At 51.7% G+C, this 21,240-nt stretch overlaps 1 protein-coding gene across 3 annotated transcripts in view; it reads right to left on the bottom strand.

Moving 5' to 3' along the window:
* Positions 1-323: 323 nt before the first annotated feature.
* The window catches only part of togaram1 (TOG array regulator of axonemal microtubules 1), a 36,642-nt gene continuing 15,725 nt past the window's right edge, over positions 324-21,240 (bottom strand). Inside the window, exons 15-24 of one of the 3 annotated variants that reach the window (XR_013800067.1) lie at positions 21,178-21,240; positions 19,008-19,113; positions 9,448-9,683; positions 9,206-9,364; positions 6,456-6,582; positions 3,029-3,141; positions 2,465-2,659; positions 2,009-2,228; positions 1,852-1,938; positions 324-1,480 (exon numbers count right to left, since the gene is read on the bottom strand). The exon at positions 21,178-21,240 is cut by the window's right edge and continues 55 nt beyond it. Coding sequence is in view for 2 of the 3 variants with exons in the window: in XM_079633412.1 (XP_079489538.1) it covers positions 1,236-1,480; positions 1,852-1,938; positions 2,009-2,228; positions 2,465-2,645; positions 3,029-3,141; positions 6,456-6,582; positions 9,206-9,364; positions 9,448-9,683; positions 19,008-19,113; positions 21,178-21,240 (1,537 nt within the window). In the remaining variant the exon portion in view is untranslated. The remainder of the gene's footprint in view (positions 1,481-1,851; positions 1,939-2,008; positions 2,229-2,464; positions 2,660-3,028; positions 3,142-6,455; positions 6,583-9,205; positions 9,365-9,447; positions 9,684-19,007; positions 19,114-21,177) is intronic. The other 2 variants (XM_079633412.1, XM_079633413.1) reach the window with 2 other exon arrangements.

The raw sequence follows: 21,240 nt of genomic DNA, 5'->3' as shown, positions 1-21,240 counted from the left end.
GCTGTGACGTGTTAAAAGGTGCGCAGGATTTGATGAACTCACTAGAATTATTGTTTTGTTTTTTTACTCTCTCGGTTCTCATTTAGTTGAACTAGTGTGAACTGAATGGTCAAATAAAACGGATTATTGTCAGAATATTTTATCTTCACTTCTTCGTGTAACTCTTTGATGGATCATTCAATGCCGCCCTGTGGTGTTTGTAGATTATATATATATAATATTCTGATCTACCCACATAACTTTATTACTGTTTCTTTCTAAAGGCTGATAAACAATGTGATTATTTTATTCACCACTCAATATTATTGTTTGGATAAAAAAAAGTGTCAGTTTAATAGAAACTGAATATTTTTCCAGGTGATATTTTACACATTTATAATATTTACATACATCTTTATTTGTCACTGTATTAAAAGGTATTTATACTTGAAAATATGTAGTGGTGGACCGACATATTTGACCAGAAAACCCCTGGATTTAAACCTCCTCATGTTCATACTTGCATTAAAAATAGAAACATAAATGGTATATGTGAACAATGTTGAGTATTGTAATGGTGGTGCTGGTTTGCTGATGTCTTTGGTGTTTGTCACTGAACTGTACAAGTATGAATAATAAAGGCAGATGTGCACTTCTTAAGCTCATGTTCATGTGAGGAGGAGTAATGGCAGAACACACGCAGTAATCTGACTCAATCATACAGAAATAAGACACTTTATTATATAGATAAATCTCTCTCGTATAATTTAATGTGAATCTCATAAAGGCTGCTGAGGAATGACTGGCACTAAACTGAGGACTACATCTGGACATGAACTCACCTGTATTATTATTATTATTATTATTATTATTTTAAAGCTTCACATTCACAGAAATACAGCGTTCACATCCAGAGCTGCTCGAGGCGTCCATCTGTGTGATACTGTCCTCTTAGTTATCAGTTAATGAGATCATGCAACAGAACTAAGACACTAAGACGGGTCGCACTTAGAACAGAACCATAATCACCTAACCGCCCCGTGACGCACAGTCCGCCGGACAGCTAATACTGCGCTATTATACAGTACAAAAGAGTTCTGATGATAATAACAACCACATCTCTTAGAAAGGTTCCATAGCACACCGTACAAAACAACATTGTATTATTGTGCATTTTACAGATTACATTCTGCAGTCCGGGTCACATGAGTCCTGTGACGCGGCGAGCGTGAGGCACTGTGGGCGCGTGTGTGTGTTCAGGTAGAGTGTGTGTGTCGGGCCCGGAGCAGCTCGTTCAGGTCACACTGGATGTTAGCGGGCTGAGACGCGGCGCACTCCACTAGCGCTCGCCCCATGTGTGTGTGCAGCGCTTCGGCTAGCTTAGCGGCGGCCATCTTGATGCTGCCGCTGTTACCGGAGGAGCCGAGAAGCTTCCAGAAGAGCGGGAGAACCTTCTGCTCCACCAGCTGCGGTTTCCGGGGGTACAGCTCCGCCACCAGCTCTGGAACACACACACACACACACACACACACAGTCAGTCGCTCACATCCCCTGCGCTACATCAGCGTCAGTGTTCCTGAACTCATCAAACGCCTCCATATCTCGAGTTTCTTCTCAATATTCCTCATTATAATAATTAATGCGCAGAATAAAGGGGCGGGGCCTGGTTGAGTTAGTTAGTAGTGTGTTAAACTGGCGGTTATGGTAAGGGGCGGGGCATTTCCCAAACACACTCGAAGCGCTTGACCAATCAGAACACACTGCTCCAGCCGACCAATCAGAGCACTGTGCTTTTCAGGAGGAGGGGCTTCATAGAGACAGGAAGTGAACAGCAGTACTGACAGACTGGGCAGAGAGGAGATCTGGACTCACCTGCGACCTTCTCGATCATGTCCAGCTTGGCTTTCCCACTCAGGTACTGGGCCTTGGAGCAGAAGGGCTGCAGGAGGAGGCTGTTGTCTGAAACACACAGTGCTACAGTGAGCCGGTGTAGTGGACAGCGCTGTGTAGCGAACACGAGGTCACCCACCGATGTTGCGCATGAGCGCCCGCACGGCCCCGAGCGCCGCTGTGGAGACGGAGCTGTTCTTGGAGTTCAGGTGATTGTCCACGACCGCAGGAATGAGGATGTTCAGCACCGGAGCCAGACTGTCCCTCAGCACGGAGACGATGGCCTGCAGCGACTCCAGCGCCCGCAGGTTCACTTTACTGTTCGACTCCTGCAGACGAGCCTTCAGAGCGTCACACACCTGCGCACAGCAGCACCATAAACAACATCAGCATCATCATCATCCTCATCCTCATCCTCATCATCATCATCATCATCATAAACAACATCATCATCATCATCATCATCATCCTCATCATCATCATCATCCTCATCCTCATCATCATCCTCATCCTCATCATCACATCATCATCCTCATCATCATCATAAACATCATCATCCTCCTCCTCCTCCTCCTCATGCTCGCGGGTCAGTTACCGGGAACAGGCTGCCGGTGATGAGCGACGGGTTCTCCTCGCAGTCGCACACCAGCTGATCGAGGGCCTTGATCCTCTCCCTGAAGTCTCTGGAGCTCAGCAGCGTCTTCATCTGCGCCACGTACTCGCTTCTGTCCGCCAGACTGTGCACGACCGCTCTACTCACACACTGCCCACTGTCTCTGTGAACACATGACTGATGAGAGTGAGTGAGTGAGTCAGTGTGTGTGTGTGTGTGTGAGCGAGTGAGTGAGTGTGTGAGAGAGTGAGTGAGTGTGTGTGTGTGTGTGAGAGTGAGTGAGTGAGTCAGTGTGTGTGTGTGTGTGTGTGAGCGAGTGAGTGAGTGAGTGTGTGAGAGAGTGAGTGAGTGTGTGTGTGTGTGTGTGTGTGTGAGAGTGAGTGAGTGATTCAGTGTGTGTGTGTGTGTGTGTGAGTGAGTCAGTGTGTGTGTGTGTGTGAGCGAGTGAGTAAGTGAGTGAGTGAGTGTGTGTGTGAGCGAGTGTGTGTGTGTGTGTGAGTGTGTGTGTGAGCGAGTGTGTGTGTGTGTGTGTGTGTGTGTGTGTACCTGCTGGCGGTCAGAGGGTCACGCGTGAGGGACGAGGTGCGCACGATCCCGCTGCCCATGAGAGAGCGTCTGCCCCGCGCCGACGGAGCGTCCTGAGGCATTTCACCCAAACCCTGAAACACACACACACACACACACACACACACACACACACACAGAAGTGTTGGGGAAAGTTATTTTTTAAAACAATATTGCGTTACGTTACTGTTCCCCATCTGGGCTGGACTTGTTTTTAATAACAAAAGTGATATTTTTGGGCAAATGTAAATGTATTCACCATCAATCGCTACTTACACTAAAAGAATGCAAAATCATTCTCGTGTTTCGGTGATTCACTAGTTATTTTTAGTTATTGACGTATCAATCAGATTATAGTCCGCTCGGCAAAGTTCAATTCTCTTTCACTCGCCCAACCGGACCAGCGTCACCGCGCAGACGTGCTGTTCACACACACACACACACACATGACCCTGCAGACGTGCTGTTCACACACACACACACACACACATGACCCTGCAGACGTGCTGTTCACACACACACACACACACACACACACACACACACACACACACACACACACACATGACTGACAGCACACACACACATGACTGACAGCACACACACACATGACTGACAGCACACACACACATGACTGAGAGCACACACACATGACTGACAGCACACACACACATGGCTGACAGCACACACACACATGACTGACAGCACACACACATGACTGACAGCACACACACATGACTGACAGCACAAACACACATGACTGACAGCACACACACACATGACTGACAGCACACACACACATGACTGACAGCACACACACACATGACTGACAGCACACACACACATGACTGACAGCACACACACACATGGCTGACAGCACACACACACATGACTGACAGCACACACACATGACTGACAGCACACACACATGACTGACAGCACACACACACATGACTGACAGCACACACACACATGACTGACAGCACACACACACATACATGACTGACAGCACACACACACATACATGACTGACAGCACACACACACATGACTGACAGCACACACACACATGACTGACAGCACACACACACATGACTGACAGCACACACACACATGACTGACAGCACACACACACATGACTGACAGCACACACACACATGACTGACAGCACACACACACACGACTGACAGCACACACACACACGACTGACAGCACACACACACACGACTGACAGCACACACACACACGACTGACAGCACACACACACACGACTGACAGCACACACACACACGACTGACAGCACACACACACACGACTGACAGCACACACACACACGACTGACAGCACACACACACATGACTGACAGCACACACACACATGACTGACAGCACACACACACACGACTGACAGCACACACACACACGACTGACAGCACACACACACACGACTGACAGCACACATACACATGACTGACAGCACACACACACATGACTGACAGCACACATACACATGACTGACAGCAGCACACACACACACACACACACACACATGACTGACAGCACACACACACATGACTGACAGCACACATACACATGACTGACAGCAGCACACACACACACACACACACACACATGACTGACAGCACACACACACATGACTGACAGCACACACACACATGACTGACAGCACACACACACATGACTGACAGCACACACACACATGACTGACAGCACACACACACATGACTGACAGCACACACACACATGACTGACAGCACACACACACATGGCTGACAGCACACACACACATGACTGACAGCACACACACATGACTGACAGCACACACACATGACTGACAGCACACACACACATGACTGACAGCACACACACACATGACTGACAGCACACACACACATACATGACTGACAGCACACACACACATGACTGACAGCACACACACACATGACTGACAGCACACACACACATGACTGACAGCACACACACACATGACTGACAGCACACACACACATGACTGACAGCACACACACACATGACTGACAGCACACACACACATGACTGACAGCACACACACACACGACTGACAGCACACACACACACGACTGACAGCACACACACACACGACTGACAGCACACACACACACGACTGACAGCACACACACACACGACTGACAGCACACACACACACGACTGACAGCACACACACACATGACTGACAGCACACACACACACGACTGACAGCACACACACACATGACTGACAGCACACACACACACGACTGACAGCACACACACACATGACTGACAGCACACACACACATGACTGACAGCACACACACACACGACTGACAGCACACACACACATGACTGACAGCACACACACACACGACTGACAGCACACACACACACGACTGACAGCACACACACACATGACTGACAGCACACACACACACGACTGACAGCACACACACACATGACTGACAGCACACACACACATGACTGACAGCACACACACACATGACTGACAGCACACACACACACGACTGACAGCACACACACACACGACTGACAGCACACACACACACGACTGACAGCACACACACACACGACTGACAGCACACACACACACGACTGACAGCACACACACACACGACTGACAGCACACACACACATGACTGACAGCACACACACACACGACTGACAGCACACACACACATGACTGACAGCACACACACACACGACTGACAGCACACACACACATGACTGACAGCACACACACACACGACTGACAGCACACACACACACGACTGACAGCACACACACACACGACTGACAGCACACACACACACGACTGACAGCACACACACACATGACTGACAGCACACACACACACGACTGACAGCACACACACACACGACTGACAGCACACACACACACGACTGACAGCACACATACACATGACTGACAGCACACATACACATGACTGACAGCAGCACACACACACACACACACACACACACACACACACATGACTGACAGCACACACACACATGACTGACAGCACACACACACACGACTGACAGCACACACACACACGACTGACAGCACACATACACATGACTGACAGCACACACACACATGACTGACAGCACACATACACATGACTGACAGCAGCACACACACACACACACACACACACACACATGACTGACAGCACACACACACATGACTGACAGCACACACACACACGACTGACAGCACACATACACATGACTGACAGCACACACACACATGACTGACAGCACACATACACATGACTGACAGCAGCACACACACACACACACACACACATGACTGACAGCACACACACACATGACTGACAGCACACACACACCTTGGTCTTGAGAGTGAAGACGGCGTCCCTGATGGCCGGCAGGTCTTTCGCCGGGACGAACTTCTCCATCATCTTGTCGAAGTCCCGGTGAGAGGCGAGCAGCAGCAGCATCCGCCGCCCGTAGTACCTGAACACAGCAGGGGCGCGTCCTGTCAAGCTAACCATTCCGGCTCCTCGTTTGGAGTCCAGTAAGGTACAAGAAATTAAACTTCGATATCATTCACATTTAGTGTTATTGCAGAACATGCAGCTGTGTCTGATTATCATGAACACACACCATCAGCTGAAGAACTCTGACACGAGGAGCTGGCCTGTGCTTTACACCAGAGAAACAACTGGCCGAACTAATGTACACTTCTCTCGACCTCTGACCCCTGATCACCTGACCTCTGATCACCGGACCTCTGACCACCTGACCTCTGATCACCTGACCTCTGACCCCTGATCACCTGACCTCTGATCACCTGACCTCTGACCCCTGATCACCTGACCTCTGGCACACCTGACCCCTGATCACCTGACCTCTGACCACTGATCATCTGACCTCTGACCCCTGATCACCTGACCTCTGGCACACCTGACCACTGATCACCTGACCTCTGACCACCTGACCCCTGATCACCTGAACTCTGGCACACCTGACCCCTGATCACCTGACCTCTGACCCCTGATCACCTGACCTCTGACCTCTGACCACCTGGCCCATGGCACACCTGACCTCTGACCCCTGATTACCTGACCCACCTGATCCCTGGCACACCTGATCACCTGACCCCTGGCACACCTGACCCCTGATCACCTGACCTCTGGCACACCTGATCACCTGACCTCTGACCCCTGATCATCTGACCTCTGGCACACCTGATCACCTGGCCCCTGATCACCTGACCTCTAATCACTTGGCCCCTGACCTCTGACCCCTGATCACCTGACCTCTGGCACACCTGACCTCTGACCCCTGATTACCTGACCCACCTGATCCCTGGCACACCTGACCCCTGGCACACCAGACCCCTGATCACCTGACCCCTGGCACACCTGACCCCTGATCACCTTACCCCTGGCACACCTGACCCCTGATCACCTGACCCCTGGCTCACCTGATCTCTGACCCCTGGCTCACCTGACTCCTGATCACCTGACTCCTGATCACCTGACTCCTGATCACCTGACCCCTGGCTCACCTGACTCCTGATCACCTGACCCCTGGCTCACCTGACCTCTGACTCACCTGACTCCTGATCCCTGGCACACCTGACTCCTGATCACCTGACCCCTGGCTCACCTGACCCCAGATCACCTGACCCCTGGCACACCTAACCCACCTGACCTCTGGCACACCTGATCACCTGACCCCTGGCACACCTGACCTCTGACCCCTGGCTCACCTGACCCCAGATCACCTGACCCCTGGCACACCTAACCCACCTGACCTCTGGCACACCTGATCACCTGACCCCTGGCACACCTGACCTCTGACCCCTGATCACCTGACCCCTGGCACACCTGACTCCTGATCACCTGACCCCTGGCACACCTAACCCACCTGAACTCTGGCACACCTGATAACCTGACCCCTGGCTCACCTGACCTCTGACTCACCTGACTCCTGATCACCTGACCCCTGGCACACCTGACTCCTGATCACCTGACCCCTGGCACACCTGATCACCTGACCCCTGGCACACCTGACCCCTGATCACCTGACCCCTGGCACACCTGACCCCTGATCACCTTACCCCTGGCACACCTGACCCCTGATCACCTGACCCCTGGCACACCTGACCCCTGATCACCTGACCCCTGGCACACCTGACCTTTGGCCCCTGGCTCACCTGACCTCTGATCACCTGACCCCTGGCTCACCTGAACTCTGACCCCTGGCTCACCTGACTCCTGATCACCTGACTCCTGATCACCTGACCCCTGGCTCACCTGACTCCTGATCACCTGACCCCTGGCTCACCTGACCTCTGACTCACCTGACTCCTGATCACCTGATCCCTGGCACACCTGACTCCTGATCACCTGACCCCAGATCACCTGACCCCTGGCACACCTAACCCACCTGACCTCTGGCACACCTGACCCCTGGCACACCTGACCTCTGACCCCTGATCACCTGACCCCTGGCACACCTGACTCCTGATCACCTGACCCCTGGCACACCTAACCCACCTGAACTCTGGCACACCTGATCACCTGACCCCTGGCTCACCTGACCTCTGACTCACCTGACTCCTGATCACCTGACCCCTGGCACACCTGACTCCTGATCACCTGACCCCTGGCACACCTGACCCCAGATCACCTGACCTCTGGCACACCTGACCCCTGGCACACCTGACCTCTGACCCCTGATCACCTGACCCCTGTTACGTCTGACTCCTGATCACCTGACCCCTGCCACACCTGACCTCTGACCCCTGATAACCTGACCCCTGGCACACCTGACCCCTGGCACACCTGACCTTTGGCCCCTGGCTCACCTGACCTCTGGCCCACCTGACCCTGATCACCTGACCTCTGACCCCTGGCACACCTGACTCCTGATCACCTGACCCCTGGCACACCTGACTCCTGATCACCTGACCCCTGGCACACCTGACCCCTGGCACACCTGACCCCTGGCACACCTGACCTCTGACCCTGGCACACCTGACCTCTGACCCCTAATCACCTGACCTCTGGCACACCTGACCTCTGATCACCTGACCCCTGGCACACCTGACCCCTGACCCCTGGCTCACCTGGCCTCCTGAGACGAGTCCTGTGCCAGCTTGGAGACGGCGGGCAGAATGCGGTCGGTCAGGTCTTTGGTCCCGGACAGCAGACGAGCAGCGCCGGCTCTCTCCACCAGAACACACACATGCTGAGCCGCACACTTACGCACGACCGAGCTCAGGTGACTGATGACACAAACACAAACACCTTTTAATATGTGAACAGCATAACAGAAGCTCGTCGTGTGTGTGTGTGTGTGTGTGATCACCTCAGTCCTCCGGTGAGTAGCGCGCTCAGGCTGCGGGTCAGAGAGCAGTGTTCACACATGCGCTCCAGCGCTCGCTCCGCGTCCTGGCGTATGAAGGCGTTGGACTCTCCGGCTTTCTGCAGCAACACTCGGGTCGCCCCGTCCAGCTCCTGGTCCATTCCCTTCTGCAGCGCCGCGAACATCTCGCCCAGCGCCGACACCGCCACGCGCGACACGCCCGAGCGCAGGTTACGCACCTGCAGACATCAGCGAGCTCAGTCCTGCACATTATCTCTTGTTCTCTCGGGGAAAATCAAATGAAGTGAGTTTTTTCTTAAAACAAGCAAAATGATCTGCCAACGGGTCAGGAAAATAATCTAGTGTTCCATTTGAATTAAGAGTTTTTAGATACTTGGACTGGAAGCGAGACAGAAGCAGTGAGTGGATCAGACTGAGAGTGAGTGGATCAGACTGAGAGTGAGTGGACGAGACTGAGAGTGAGTGGATCAGACTGAGAGTGAGTGGACGAGACTGAGAGTGAGTGGATCAGACTGAGAGTGAGTGGATCAGACTGAGAGTGAGTGTACGAGACTGAGAGTGAGTGGATCAGACTGAGAGTGAGTGGACGAGACTGAGAGTGAGTGGATCAGACTGAGAGTGAGTGGATCAGACTGAGAGTGAGTGGACGAGACTGAGAGTGAGTGGACGAGACTGAGAGTGAGTGGATCAGACTGAGAGTGAGTGGATCAGACCGAGAGTGAGTGGATCAGACTGAGAGTGAGTGGACGAGACTGAGAGTGAGTGGACGAGACTGAGAGTGAGTGGACGAGACTGAGAGTGAGTGGATCAGACTGAGAGTGAGTGGACGAGACTGAGAGTGAGTGGATCAGACTGAGAGTGAGTGGATCAGACTGAGAGTGAGTGGATCAGACTGAGAGTGAGTGTACGAGACTGAGAGTGAGTGGATCAGACTGAGAGTGAGTGGATCAGACTGCGAGTGAGTGGACGAGACTGAGAGTGAGTGGATCAGACTGAGAGTGAGTGGATCAGACTGAGAGTGAGTGGATCAGACTGAGAGTGAGTGGACGAGACTGAGAGTGAGTGGACGAGACTGAGAGTGAGTGGACGAGACTGAGAGTGAGTGGATCAGACTGAGAGTGAGTGGACGAGACTGAGAGTGAGTGGATCAGACTGAGAGTGAGTGGATCAGACTGAGAGTGAGTGGATCAGACTGAGAGTGAGTGTACGAGACTGAGAGTGAGTGGATCAGACTGAGAGTGAGTGGATCAGACTGCGAGTGAGTGGACGAGACTGAGAGTGAGTGGATCAGACTGAGAGTGAGTGGATCAGACTGAGAGTGAGTGGATCAGACTGAGAGCGAGTGGATCAGACTGAGAGTGAGTGGACGAGACTGAGAGTGAGTGGACGAGACTGAGAGTGAGTGGATCAGACTGAGAGCGAGTGGAACAGACTGAGAGCGAGTGGACGAGACTGAGAGTGAGTGGATCAGACTGAGAGTGAGTGGATCAGACTGAGAGTGAGTGGATCAGACTGAGAGTGAGTGGATCAGACTGAGAGTGAGTGGATCAGACTGAGAGTGAGTGGACGAGACTGAGAGTGAGTGGATCAGCCTGAGAGTGAGTGGATGAGACTGAGAGTGAGTGGACGAGACTGAGAGTGAGTGGATCAGACTGAGAGTGAGTGGATCAGCCTGAGAGCGAGTGGACGAGACTGAGAGTGAGTGGACGAGACTGAGAGTGAGTGGATCAGACTGAGAGTGAGTGGACGAGACTGAGAGTGAGTGGATCAGACTGAGAGTGAGTGGACGAGACTGAGAGTGAGTGGATCAGACTGAGAGTGAGTGGATCAGACTGAGAGTGAGTGGATCAGACTGAGAGTGAGTGGATCAGACTGAGAGTGAGTGGATCAGACTGAGAGCGAGTGGATCAGACTGAGAGCGAGTGGATCAGACTGAGAGCGAGTGGATCAGACTGAGAGTGAGTGGACGAGACTGAGAGTGAGTGGACGAGACTGAGAGTGAGTGGACGAGACTGAGAGTGAGTGGATCAGACTGAGAGCGAGTGGATCAGACTGAGAGCGAGTGGATCAGACTGAGAGCGAGTGGACGAGACTGAGAGTGAGTGGACGAGACTGAGAGTGAGTGGACGAGACTGAGAGTGAGTGGATCAGACTGAGAGTGAGTGGACGAGACTGAGAGTGAGTGGATCAGACTGAGAGTGAGTGGATCAGACTGAGAGTGAGTGGATCAGACTGAGAGTGAGTGGATCAGACTGAGAGTGAGTGGAACAGACTGAGAGTGAGTGGACGAGACTGAGAGTGAGTGGATCAGACTGAGAGTGAGTGGACGAGACTGAGAGTGAGTGGATCAGACTGAGAGTGAGTGGATCAGACTGAGAGTGAGTGGATCAGACTGAGAGTGAGTGTACGAGACTGAGAGTGAGTGTACGAGACTGAGAGTGAGTGGACGAGACTGAGAGTGAGTGGACGAGACTGAGAGTGAGTGGATCAGACTGAGAGTGAGTGGATCAGACTGAGAGTGAGTGGATCAGACTGAGAGTGAGTGGACGAGACAGAGTGAGTGGACGAGACTGAGAGTGAGTGAATCAGACTGAGAGCGAGTGGAACAGACTGAGAGCGAGTGGACGAGACTGAGAGTGAGTGGATCAGACTGAGAGTGAGTGGATCAGACTGAGAGTGAGTGGATCAGACTGAGAGTGAGTGTACGAGACTGAGAGTGAGTGGACGAGACTGAGAGTGAGTGGACGAGACTGAGAGTGAGTGGATCAGACTGAGAGTGAGTGGATCAGACTGAGAGTGAGTGTACGAGACTGAGAGTGAGTGGACGAGACAGAGTGAGTGGACGAGACTGAGAGTGAGTGAATCAGACTGAGAGCGAGTGGAACAGACTGAGAGCGAGTGGACGAGACTGAGAGTGAGTGGATCAGACAGAGTGAGTGGATCAGACTGAGAGTGAGTGGATCAGACTGAGAGTGAGTGGATCAGACTGAGAGTGAGTGGACGAGACTGAGAGTGAGTGGATCAGCCTGAGAGTGAGTGGATCAGACTGAGAGCGAGTGGACGAGACTGAGAGTGAGTGGATCAGACTGAGAGTGAGTGGATCAGACTGAGAGTGAGTGGATCAGACTGAGAGTGAGTGTACGATACTGAGAGTGAGTGGACGAGACTGAGAGTGAGTGGACGAGACTGAGAGTGAGTGGATCAGACTGAGAGCGAGTGGAACAGACTGAGAGTGAGTGGACGAGACTGAGAGTGAGTGGATCAGACTGAGAGTGAGTGGATCAGACTGAGAGTGAGTGGACGAGACTGAGAGTGAGTGGATCAGACTGAGAGTATCAGACTGCGAGTGAGTGGACGAGACTGAGAGTGAGTGGATCAGACTGAGAGCGAGTGGATCAGACTGAGAGCGAGTGGATCAGACTGAGAGTGAGTGGACCAGACTGAGAGTGAGTGGATCAGACTGAGAGTGAGTGGATCAGACTGAGAGTGAGTGGATCAGACTGAGAGTGAGTGGATCAGACTGAGAGTATCAGACTGCGAGTGAGTGGACGAGACTGAGAGTGAGTGGATCAGACTGAGAGTGAGTGGACGAGACTGAGAGCGAGTGGATCAGACTGAGAGTGAGTGGACGAGACTGAGAGTGAGTGGATCAGACTGCGAGTGAGTGGATCAGACTGAGAGTGAGTGGACGAGACTGAGAGGATCAGACTGAGAGTGAGTGGATCAGACTGAGAGTGAGTGGATCAGACTGAGAGTGAGTGGATCAGACTGAGAGTGAGTGGACGAGACTGAGAGTGAGTGGATCAGACTGAGAGTGAGTGGATCAGACTGAGAGTGAGTGGACGAGACTGAGAGTAAGTGGATCAGACTGAGAGTGAGTGGACGAGACTGAGAGTGAGTGGATCAGACTGAGAGTGAGTGGATCAGACTGAGAGTGAGTGGATCAGACTGAGGGTGAGTGGATCAGACTGAGAGTGAGTGGATCAGACTGAGAGTGAGTGGATCAGACTGAGAGTGAGTGGACGAGACTGAGAGTGAGTGGATCAGACTGAGAGTGAGTGGATCAGACTGAGAGTGAGTGGACGAGACTGAGAGTGAGTGGACGAGACTGAGAGTGAGTGGATCAGACTGAGAGTGAGTGGATCAGACTGCGAGTGAGTGGACGAGACTGAGAGTGAGTGGATCAGACTGAGAGTGAGTGGATCAGACTGAGAGTGAGTGGATCAGACTGAGAGTGAGTGGACGAGACTGAGAGTGAGTGGATCAGACTGAGAGCGAGTGGATCAGACTGAGAGCGAGTGGATCAGACTGCGAGTGAGTGGACGAGACTGAGAGTGAGTGGATCAGACTGAGAGCGAGTGGATCAGACTGAGAGTGAGTGGATCAGACTGAGAGTGAGTGGATCAGACGGAGAGTGAGTGGATCAGACTAAGGGTGAGTGGATCAGACTGAGAGTGAGTGGATCAGACTGAGAGTGAGTGGATCAGACTGAGAGTGAGTGGACGAGACTGAGAGTGAGTGGACGAGACTGAGAGTGAGTGGATCAGACTGAGAGTGAGTGGACGAGACTGAGAGTGAGTGGATCAGCCTGAGAGTGAGTGGATCAGACTGAGAGCGAGTGGACGAGACTGAGAGTGAGTGGATCAGACTGAGAGTGAGTGGATCAGACTGAGAGTGAGTGGACGAGACTGAGAGTGAGTGGACGAGACTGAGAGTGAGTGGATCAGACTGAGAGTGAGTGGACGAGACTGAGAGTGAGTGGATCAGCCTGAGAGTGAGTGGATCAGACTGAGAGCGAGTGGACGAGACTGAGAGTGAGTGGATCAGACTGAGAGTGAGTGGATCAGACTGAGAGTGAGTGGATCAGACTGAGAGTGAGTGTACGATACTGAGAGTGAGTGGACGAGACTGAGAGTGAGTGGACGAGACTGAGAGTGAGTGGATCAGACTGAGAGCGAGTGGAACAGACTGAGAGTGAGTGGACGAGACTGAGAGTGAGTGGATCAGACTGAGAGTGAGTGGATCAGACTGAGAGTGAGTGGACGAGACTGAGAGTGAGTGGATCAGACTGAGAGTATCAGACTGCGAGTGAGTGGACGAGACTGAGAGTGAGTGGATCAGACTGAGAGCGAGTGGATCAGACTGAGAGCGAGTGGATCAGACTGAGAGTGAGTGGACCAGACTGAGAGTGAGTGGATCAGACTGAGAGTGAGTGGATCAGACTGAGAGTGAGTGGATCAGACTGAGAGTGAGTGGATCAGACTGAGAGTATCAGACTGCGAGTGAGTGGACGAGACTGAGAGTGAGTGGATCAGACTGAGAGTGAGTGGACGAGACTGAGAGCGAGTGGATCAGACTGAGAGTGAGTGGACGAGACTGAGAGTGAGTGGATCAGACTGCGAGTGAGTGGATCAGACTGAGAGTGAGTGGACGAGACTGAGAGGATCAGACTGAGAGTGAGTGGATCAGACTGAGAGTGAGTGGATCAGACTGAGAGTGAGTGGATCAGACTGAGAGTGAGTGGACGAGACTGAGAGTGAGTGGATCAGACTGAGAGTGAGTGGATCAGACTGAGAGTGAGTGGACGAGACTGAGAGTAAGTGGATCAGACTGAGAGTGAGTGGACGAGACTGAGAGTGAGTGGATCAGACTGAGAGTGAGTGGATCAGACTGAGAGTGAGTGGATCAGACTGAGGGTGAGTGGATCAGACTGAGAGTGAGTGGATCAGACTGAGAGTGAGTGGATCAGACTGAGAGTGAGTGGACGAGACTGAGAGTGAGTGGATCAGACTGAGAGTGAGTGGATCAGACTGAGAGTGAGTGGACGAGACTGAGAGTGAGTGGACGAGACTGAGAGTGAGTGGATCAGACTGAGAGTGAGTGGATCAGACTGCGAGTGAGTGGACGAGACTGAGAGTGAGTGGATCAGACTGAGAGTGAGTGGATCAGACTGAGAGTGAGTGGATCAGACTGAGAGTGAGTGGACGAGACTGAGAGTGAGTGGATCAGACTGAGAGCGAGTGGATCAGACTGAGAGCGAGTGGATCAGACTGCGAGTGAGTGGACGAGACTGAGAGTGAGTGGATCAGACTGAGAGCGAGTGGATCAGACTGAGAGTGAGTGGATCAGACTGAGAGTGAGTGGATCAGACGGAGAGTGAGTGGATCAGACTAAGGGTGAGTGGATCAGACTGAGAGTGAGTGGATCAGACTGAGAGTGAGTGGATCAGACTGAGAGTGAGTGGACGAGACTGAGAGTGAGTGGACGAGACTGAGAGTGAGTGGATCAGACTGAGAGTGAGTGGATCAGACTGAGAGTGAGTGGACGAGACAGAGTGAGTGGACGAGACTGAGAGTGAGTGGACGAGACTGAGAGTGAGTGGATCAGACTGAGAGTGAGTGGATCAGACTGCGAGTGAGTGGACGAGACTGAGAGTGAGTGGATCAGACTGAGAGTGAGTGGATCAGACTGAGAGTGAGTTGATCAGACTGAGAGTGAGTGGATCAGACTGAGAGTGAGTGGACGAGACTGAGAGTGAGTGGATCAGACTGAGAGCGAGTGGATCAGACTGAGAGCGAGTGGATCAGACCGCGAGTGAGTGGACGAGACTGAGAGTGAGTGGATCAGACTGAGAGTGAGTGGATCAGACTGAGAGTGAGTGGACCAGACCGAGAGTGAGTGGACGAGACTGAGAGTGAGTGGACCAGACTGAGAGTGAGTGGATCAGACTGAGAGTGAGTGGACCAGACCGAGAGTGAGTGGACCAGACCGAGAGTGAGTGGATCAGACTGAGAGTGAGTGGATCAGACTGAGAGTGAGTGGACCAGACCGAGAGTGAGTGGATCAGACTGAGAGTGAGTGGATCAGACCGAGAGTGAGTGGATCAGACTGAGAGTAAGTGGACCAGACTGAGAGTGAGTGGACCAGACTGAGAGTGAGTGGACCAGACTGAGAGTGAGTGGATCAGACTGAGAGTGAGTGGACCAGACTGAGAGTGAGTGGACCAGACTGAGAGCGAGTGGATCAGACTGAGAGCGAGTGGATCAGACTGAGAGCGAGTGGATCAGACTGAGAGCGAGTGGATCAGACTGAGAGCGAGTGGATCAGACTGAGAGCGAGTGGATCAGACTGAGAGTGAGTGGATCAGACTGAGAGTGAGTGGACCAGACTGAGAGTGAGTGGATCAGACTGAGAGTGAGTGGATCAGACCGAGAGTGAGTGGATCAGACCGAGAGTGAGTGGATCAGACTGAGAGTGAGTGGATCAGACCGAGAGTGAGTGGATCAGACCGAGAGTGAGTGGACCAGACTGAGAGTGAGTGGATCAGACTGAGAGTGAGTGGATCAGACTGAGAGTGAGTGGACCAGACTGAGAGTGAGTGGATCAGACTGAGAGCGAGTGGATCAGACTGAGAGTGAGTGGATCAGACTGAGAGTGAGTGGATCAGACGGAGAGTGAGTGGATCAGACCGAGAGTGAGTGGATCAGACCGAGAGTGAGTGGATCAGACTGAGAGTGAGTGGATCAGACCGAGAGTGAGTGGATCAGACTGAGAGTGAGTGGACCAGACTGAGAGTGAGTGGATCAGACTGAGAGTGAGTGGACCAGACCGAGAGTGAGTGGATCAGACTGAGAGTGAGTGGATCAGACTGAGAGTGAGTGGATCAGACCGAGAGTGAGTGGATCAGGCCGAGAGTGAGTGGATCAGACTGAGAGTGAGTGGATCAGACTGAGAGTGAGTGGATCAGACTGAGAGTGAGTGGATCAGACTGAGAGTGAGTGGACGAGACTGAGAGTGAGTGGACGAGACTGAGAGTGAGTGGATCAGACTGAGAGTGAGTGGATCAGACTGAGAGTGAGTGGACGAAACAGAGTGAGTGGACGAGACTGAGAGTGAGTGGACGAGACTGAGAGTGAGTGGATCAGACTGAGAGTGAGTGGATCAGACTGCGAGTGAGTGGACGAGACTGAGAGTGAGTGGATCAGACTGAGAGTGAGTGGATCAGACTGAGAGTGAGTTGATCAGACTGAGAGTGAGTGGATCAGACTGAGAGTGAGTGGACGAGACTGAGAGTGAGTGGATCAGACTGAGAGCGAGTGGATCAGACTGAGAGCGAGTGGATCAGACTGCGAGTGAGTGGACGAGACTGAGAGTGAGTGGATCAGACTGAGAGTGAGTGGATCAGACTGAGAGTGAGTGGACCAGACCGAGAGTGAGTGGACGAGACTGAGAGTGAGTGGACCAGACTGAGAGTGAGTGGATCAGACTGAGAGTGAGTGGACCAGACCGAGAGTGAGTGGACCAGACCGAGAGTGAGTGGATCAGACTGAGAGTGAGTGGATCAGACTGAGAGTGAGTGGACCAGACCGAGAGTGAGTGGATCAGACTGAGAGTGAGTGGATCAGACCGAGAGTGAGTGGATCAGACTGAGAGTAAGTGGACCAGACTGAGAGTGAGTGGACCAGACTGAGAGTGAGTGGACCAGACTGAGAGTGAGTGGATCAGACTGAGAGTGAGTGGACCAGACTGAGAGTGAGTGGACCAGACTGAGAGTGAGTGGATCAGACTGAGAGCGAGTGGATCAGACTGAGAGCGAGTGGATCAGACTGAGAGCGAGTGGATCAGACTGAGAGTGAGTGGATCAGACTGAGAGCGAGTGGATCAGACTGAGAGCGAGTGGATCAGACTGAGAGCGAGTGGATCAGACTGAGAGTGAGTGGACCAGACTGAGAGTGAGTGGATCAGACTGAGAGTGAGTGGATCAGACTGAGAGTGAGTGGACCAGACTGAGAGTGAGTGGATCAGACTGAGAGTGAGTGGATCAGACTGAGAGTGAGTGGATCAGACTGAGAGTGAGTGGATCAGACCGAGAGTGAGTGGATCAGACCGAGAGTGAGTGGATCAGACCGAGAGTGAGTGGATCAGACCGAGAGTGAGTGGATCAGACCGAGAGTGAGTGGACCAGACTGAGAGTGAGTGGATCAGACTGAGAGTGAGTGGATCAGACTGAGAGTGAGTGGACCAGACTGAGAGTGAGTGGATCAGACTGAGAGCGAGTGGATCAGACTGAGAGTGAGTGGATCAGACTGAGAGTGAGTGGATCAGACTGAGAGTGAGTGGACGAGACTGAGAGTGAGTGGATCAGACTGAGAGTGAGTGGATCAGACTGAGAGTGAGTGGATCAGACGGAGAGTGAGTGGATCAGACCGAGAGTGAGTGGATCAGACCGAGAGTGAGTGGATCAGACTGAGAGTGAGTGGATCAGACCGAGAGTGAGTGGATCAGACTGAGAGTGAGTGGACCAGACTGAGAGTGAGTGGATCAGACTGAGAGTGAGTGGACCAGACCGAGAGTGAGTGGATCAGACTGAGAGTGAGTGGATCAGACTGAGAGTGAGTGGATCAGACCGAGAGTGAGTGGATCAGGCCGAGAGTGAGTGGATCAGACTGAGAGTGAGTGGATCAGACCGAGAGTGAGTGGATCAGACTGAGAGTGAGTGGATCAGACTGAGAGTGAGTGGATGTCGAGATGCGGCGACTGACCTCCTTGATGAGCGCGAGGCACACGTCGTGAGTCCTGCCGGCGAGGACATCGGGGTGATACTGAGCCAGACTGCGCATGAAGTTCAGCCCCTCGATCTTCTTCTCCCTTCATGAGCAGAACACATCAGACGAGCAGAACACATCAGACGAGCAGAACACATCAGACGAGCAGAACACATCAGACGAGCAGAACACATCAGAACACATCAGACGAGCAGAACACATCAGACGAGCAGAACACATCAGAACACATCAGACGAGCAGAACACATCAGACGAGCAGAACACATCAGACGAGCAGAACACATCAGAACACATCAGACGAGCAGAACACATCAGACGAGCAGAACACATCAGACGAGCAGAACACATCAGACAAGCAGAACACATCAGACGAGCAGAACACATCAGACGAGCAGAACACATCAGAACACATCAGACGAGCAGAATACATCAGACGAGCAGAACAGAGCAGAACACATCAGAACACATCAGACGAGCAGAACACATCAGACGAGCAGAACACATCAGACGAGCAGAACACATCAGACGAGCAGAACACATCAGACGAGCAGAACACATCAGAACAAATCAGACGAGCAGAACACATCAGACGAGCAGAACACATCAGAACACATCAGACGAGCAGAACACATCAGACGAGCAGAACACATCAGACGAGCAGAACACATCAGAACACATCAGACGAGCAGAACACATCAGACGAGCAGAACACATCAGAACACATCAGACGAGCAGAACACATCAGACGAGCAGAACACATCAGACGAGCAGAACACATCAGACGAGCAGAACACATCAGACAAGCAGAACACATCAGACGAGCAGAACACATCAGACGAGCAGAACACATCAGAACACATCAGACGAGCAGAACACATCAGACGAGCAGAACACATCAGACGAGCAGAACACATCAGACGAGCAGAACACATCAGACGAGCAGAACACATCAGACGAGCAGAACACATCAGACGAGCAGAACACATCAGACGAGCAGAACACATCAGACGAGCAGAACACATCAGACGAGCAGAACACATCAGAACACATCAGACGAGCAGAACACATCAGAACACATCAGACGAGCAGAACACATCAGAACACATCAGACGAGCAGAACACATCAGACGAGCAGAACACATCAGAACACATCAGACGAGCAGAACACATCAGAACACATCAGACGAGCAGAACACATCAGAACACATCAGACGAGCAGAACACATCAGATGAGCAGAACGCTCTGAACCAGTCAGTGCTAACCAGTGGCGTGATCAGGGACGGGCCATGTGGACATCATGTGTTCTGTGTAGTGAACCAATTACAGGTCGAGCTAGAGATAAACTCCGCCCCCGCTTCAGCTGCGGATGTGCTCCCAAAAACACAAACTAGATTCAGACTCAGATTGTTTTATGTAGTGCCATGTCAGCATTTGCTATTTCCATGGCAAAAATTTAATTACAAAAATACAAATATCATATAAAAACCAAACAAAGATTTTTTATTCTTCAACTAGAGTTTATCGTTATTATGTCAATAAACTCTATCTTTCCTCTCTGATAGTTTTATAGAATTAATGCTTTTAAAGGGTTTAAAAGTATAGAACCATATTTACCGTCTGTAGTATAGAGGTTCAAAACTGAATTATTTGAAAATCAATCATTTTTTGATGCTGTGAGATTTTTAAGTGAAATTTAAATGGAATAAAGTTCACATCACTGCTGTACGAGTATTTGTTTATTAATGCATTACATTTTTTCAAGTATGAATATTTATTAGTTGATGAATTGGAAAAGAAAACTGTTAATGAATATTAATGAGACGTCACGTGACTATTTCATATTCATAACTGCGCAACCAAATTCTGTGAATGATTTTAACAATGGTTTTATTTGACTATTTTGTGTTCAGAGTTTCGAGGAATTATTATCTAGTAATAGTTACTCGTTATTATCACGGGAAGACTAATTCTTATCGTGAGGAGAAGTTTAATCGGTATAACCGCTGCTATATAGCCCGTCCCGTCCGTGTGACCATGTGACCGTGTGACCATGTGACCGTGTGACCATGTGACTGTGTGACCATGTGACTGTGTGACCATGTGACCGTGCAACCATGTGACCGTGTGACGTGCGCTGCGGGCTCACCAGTCGTCCGAGGCGAGCAGCCGGAAGCTCTGAGTGAGGGCCAGCTCTGGCTTAGAGAAGGGC

This window comes from Phoxinus phoxinus (genome assembly GCF_949152265.1).
Source record: "Phoxinus phoxinus genome assembly, chromosome: 13".
Taxonomy (NCBI): domain Eukaryota; kingdom Metazoa; phylum Chordata; class Actinopteri; order Cypriniformes; family Leuciscidae; genus Phoxinus; species Phoxinus phoxinus.
This window is presented reverse-complemented; position numbering and strand designations above follow the sequence as displayed.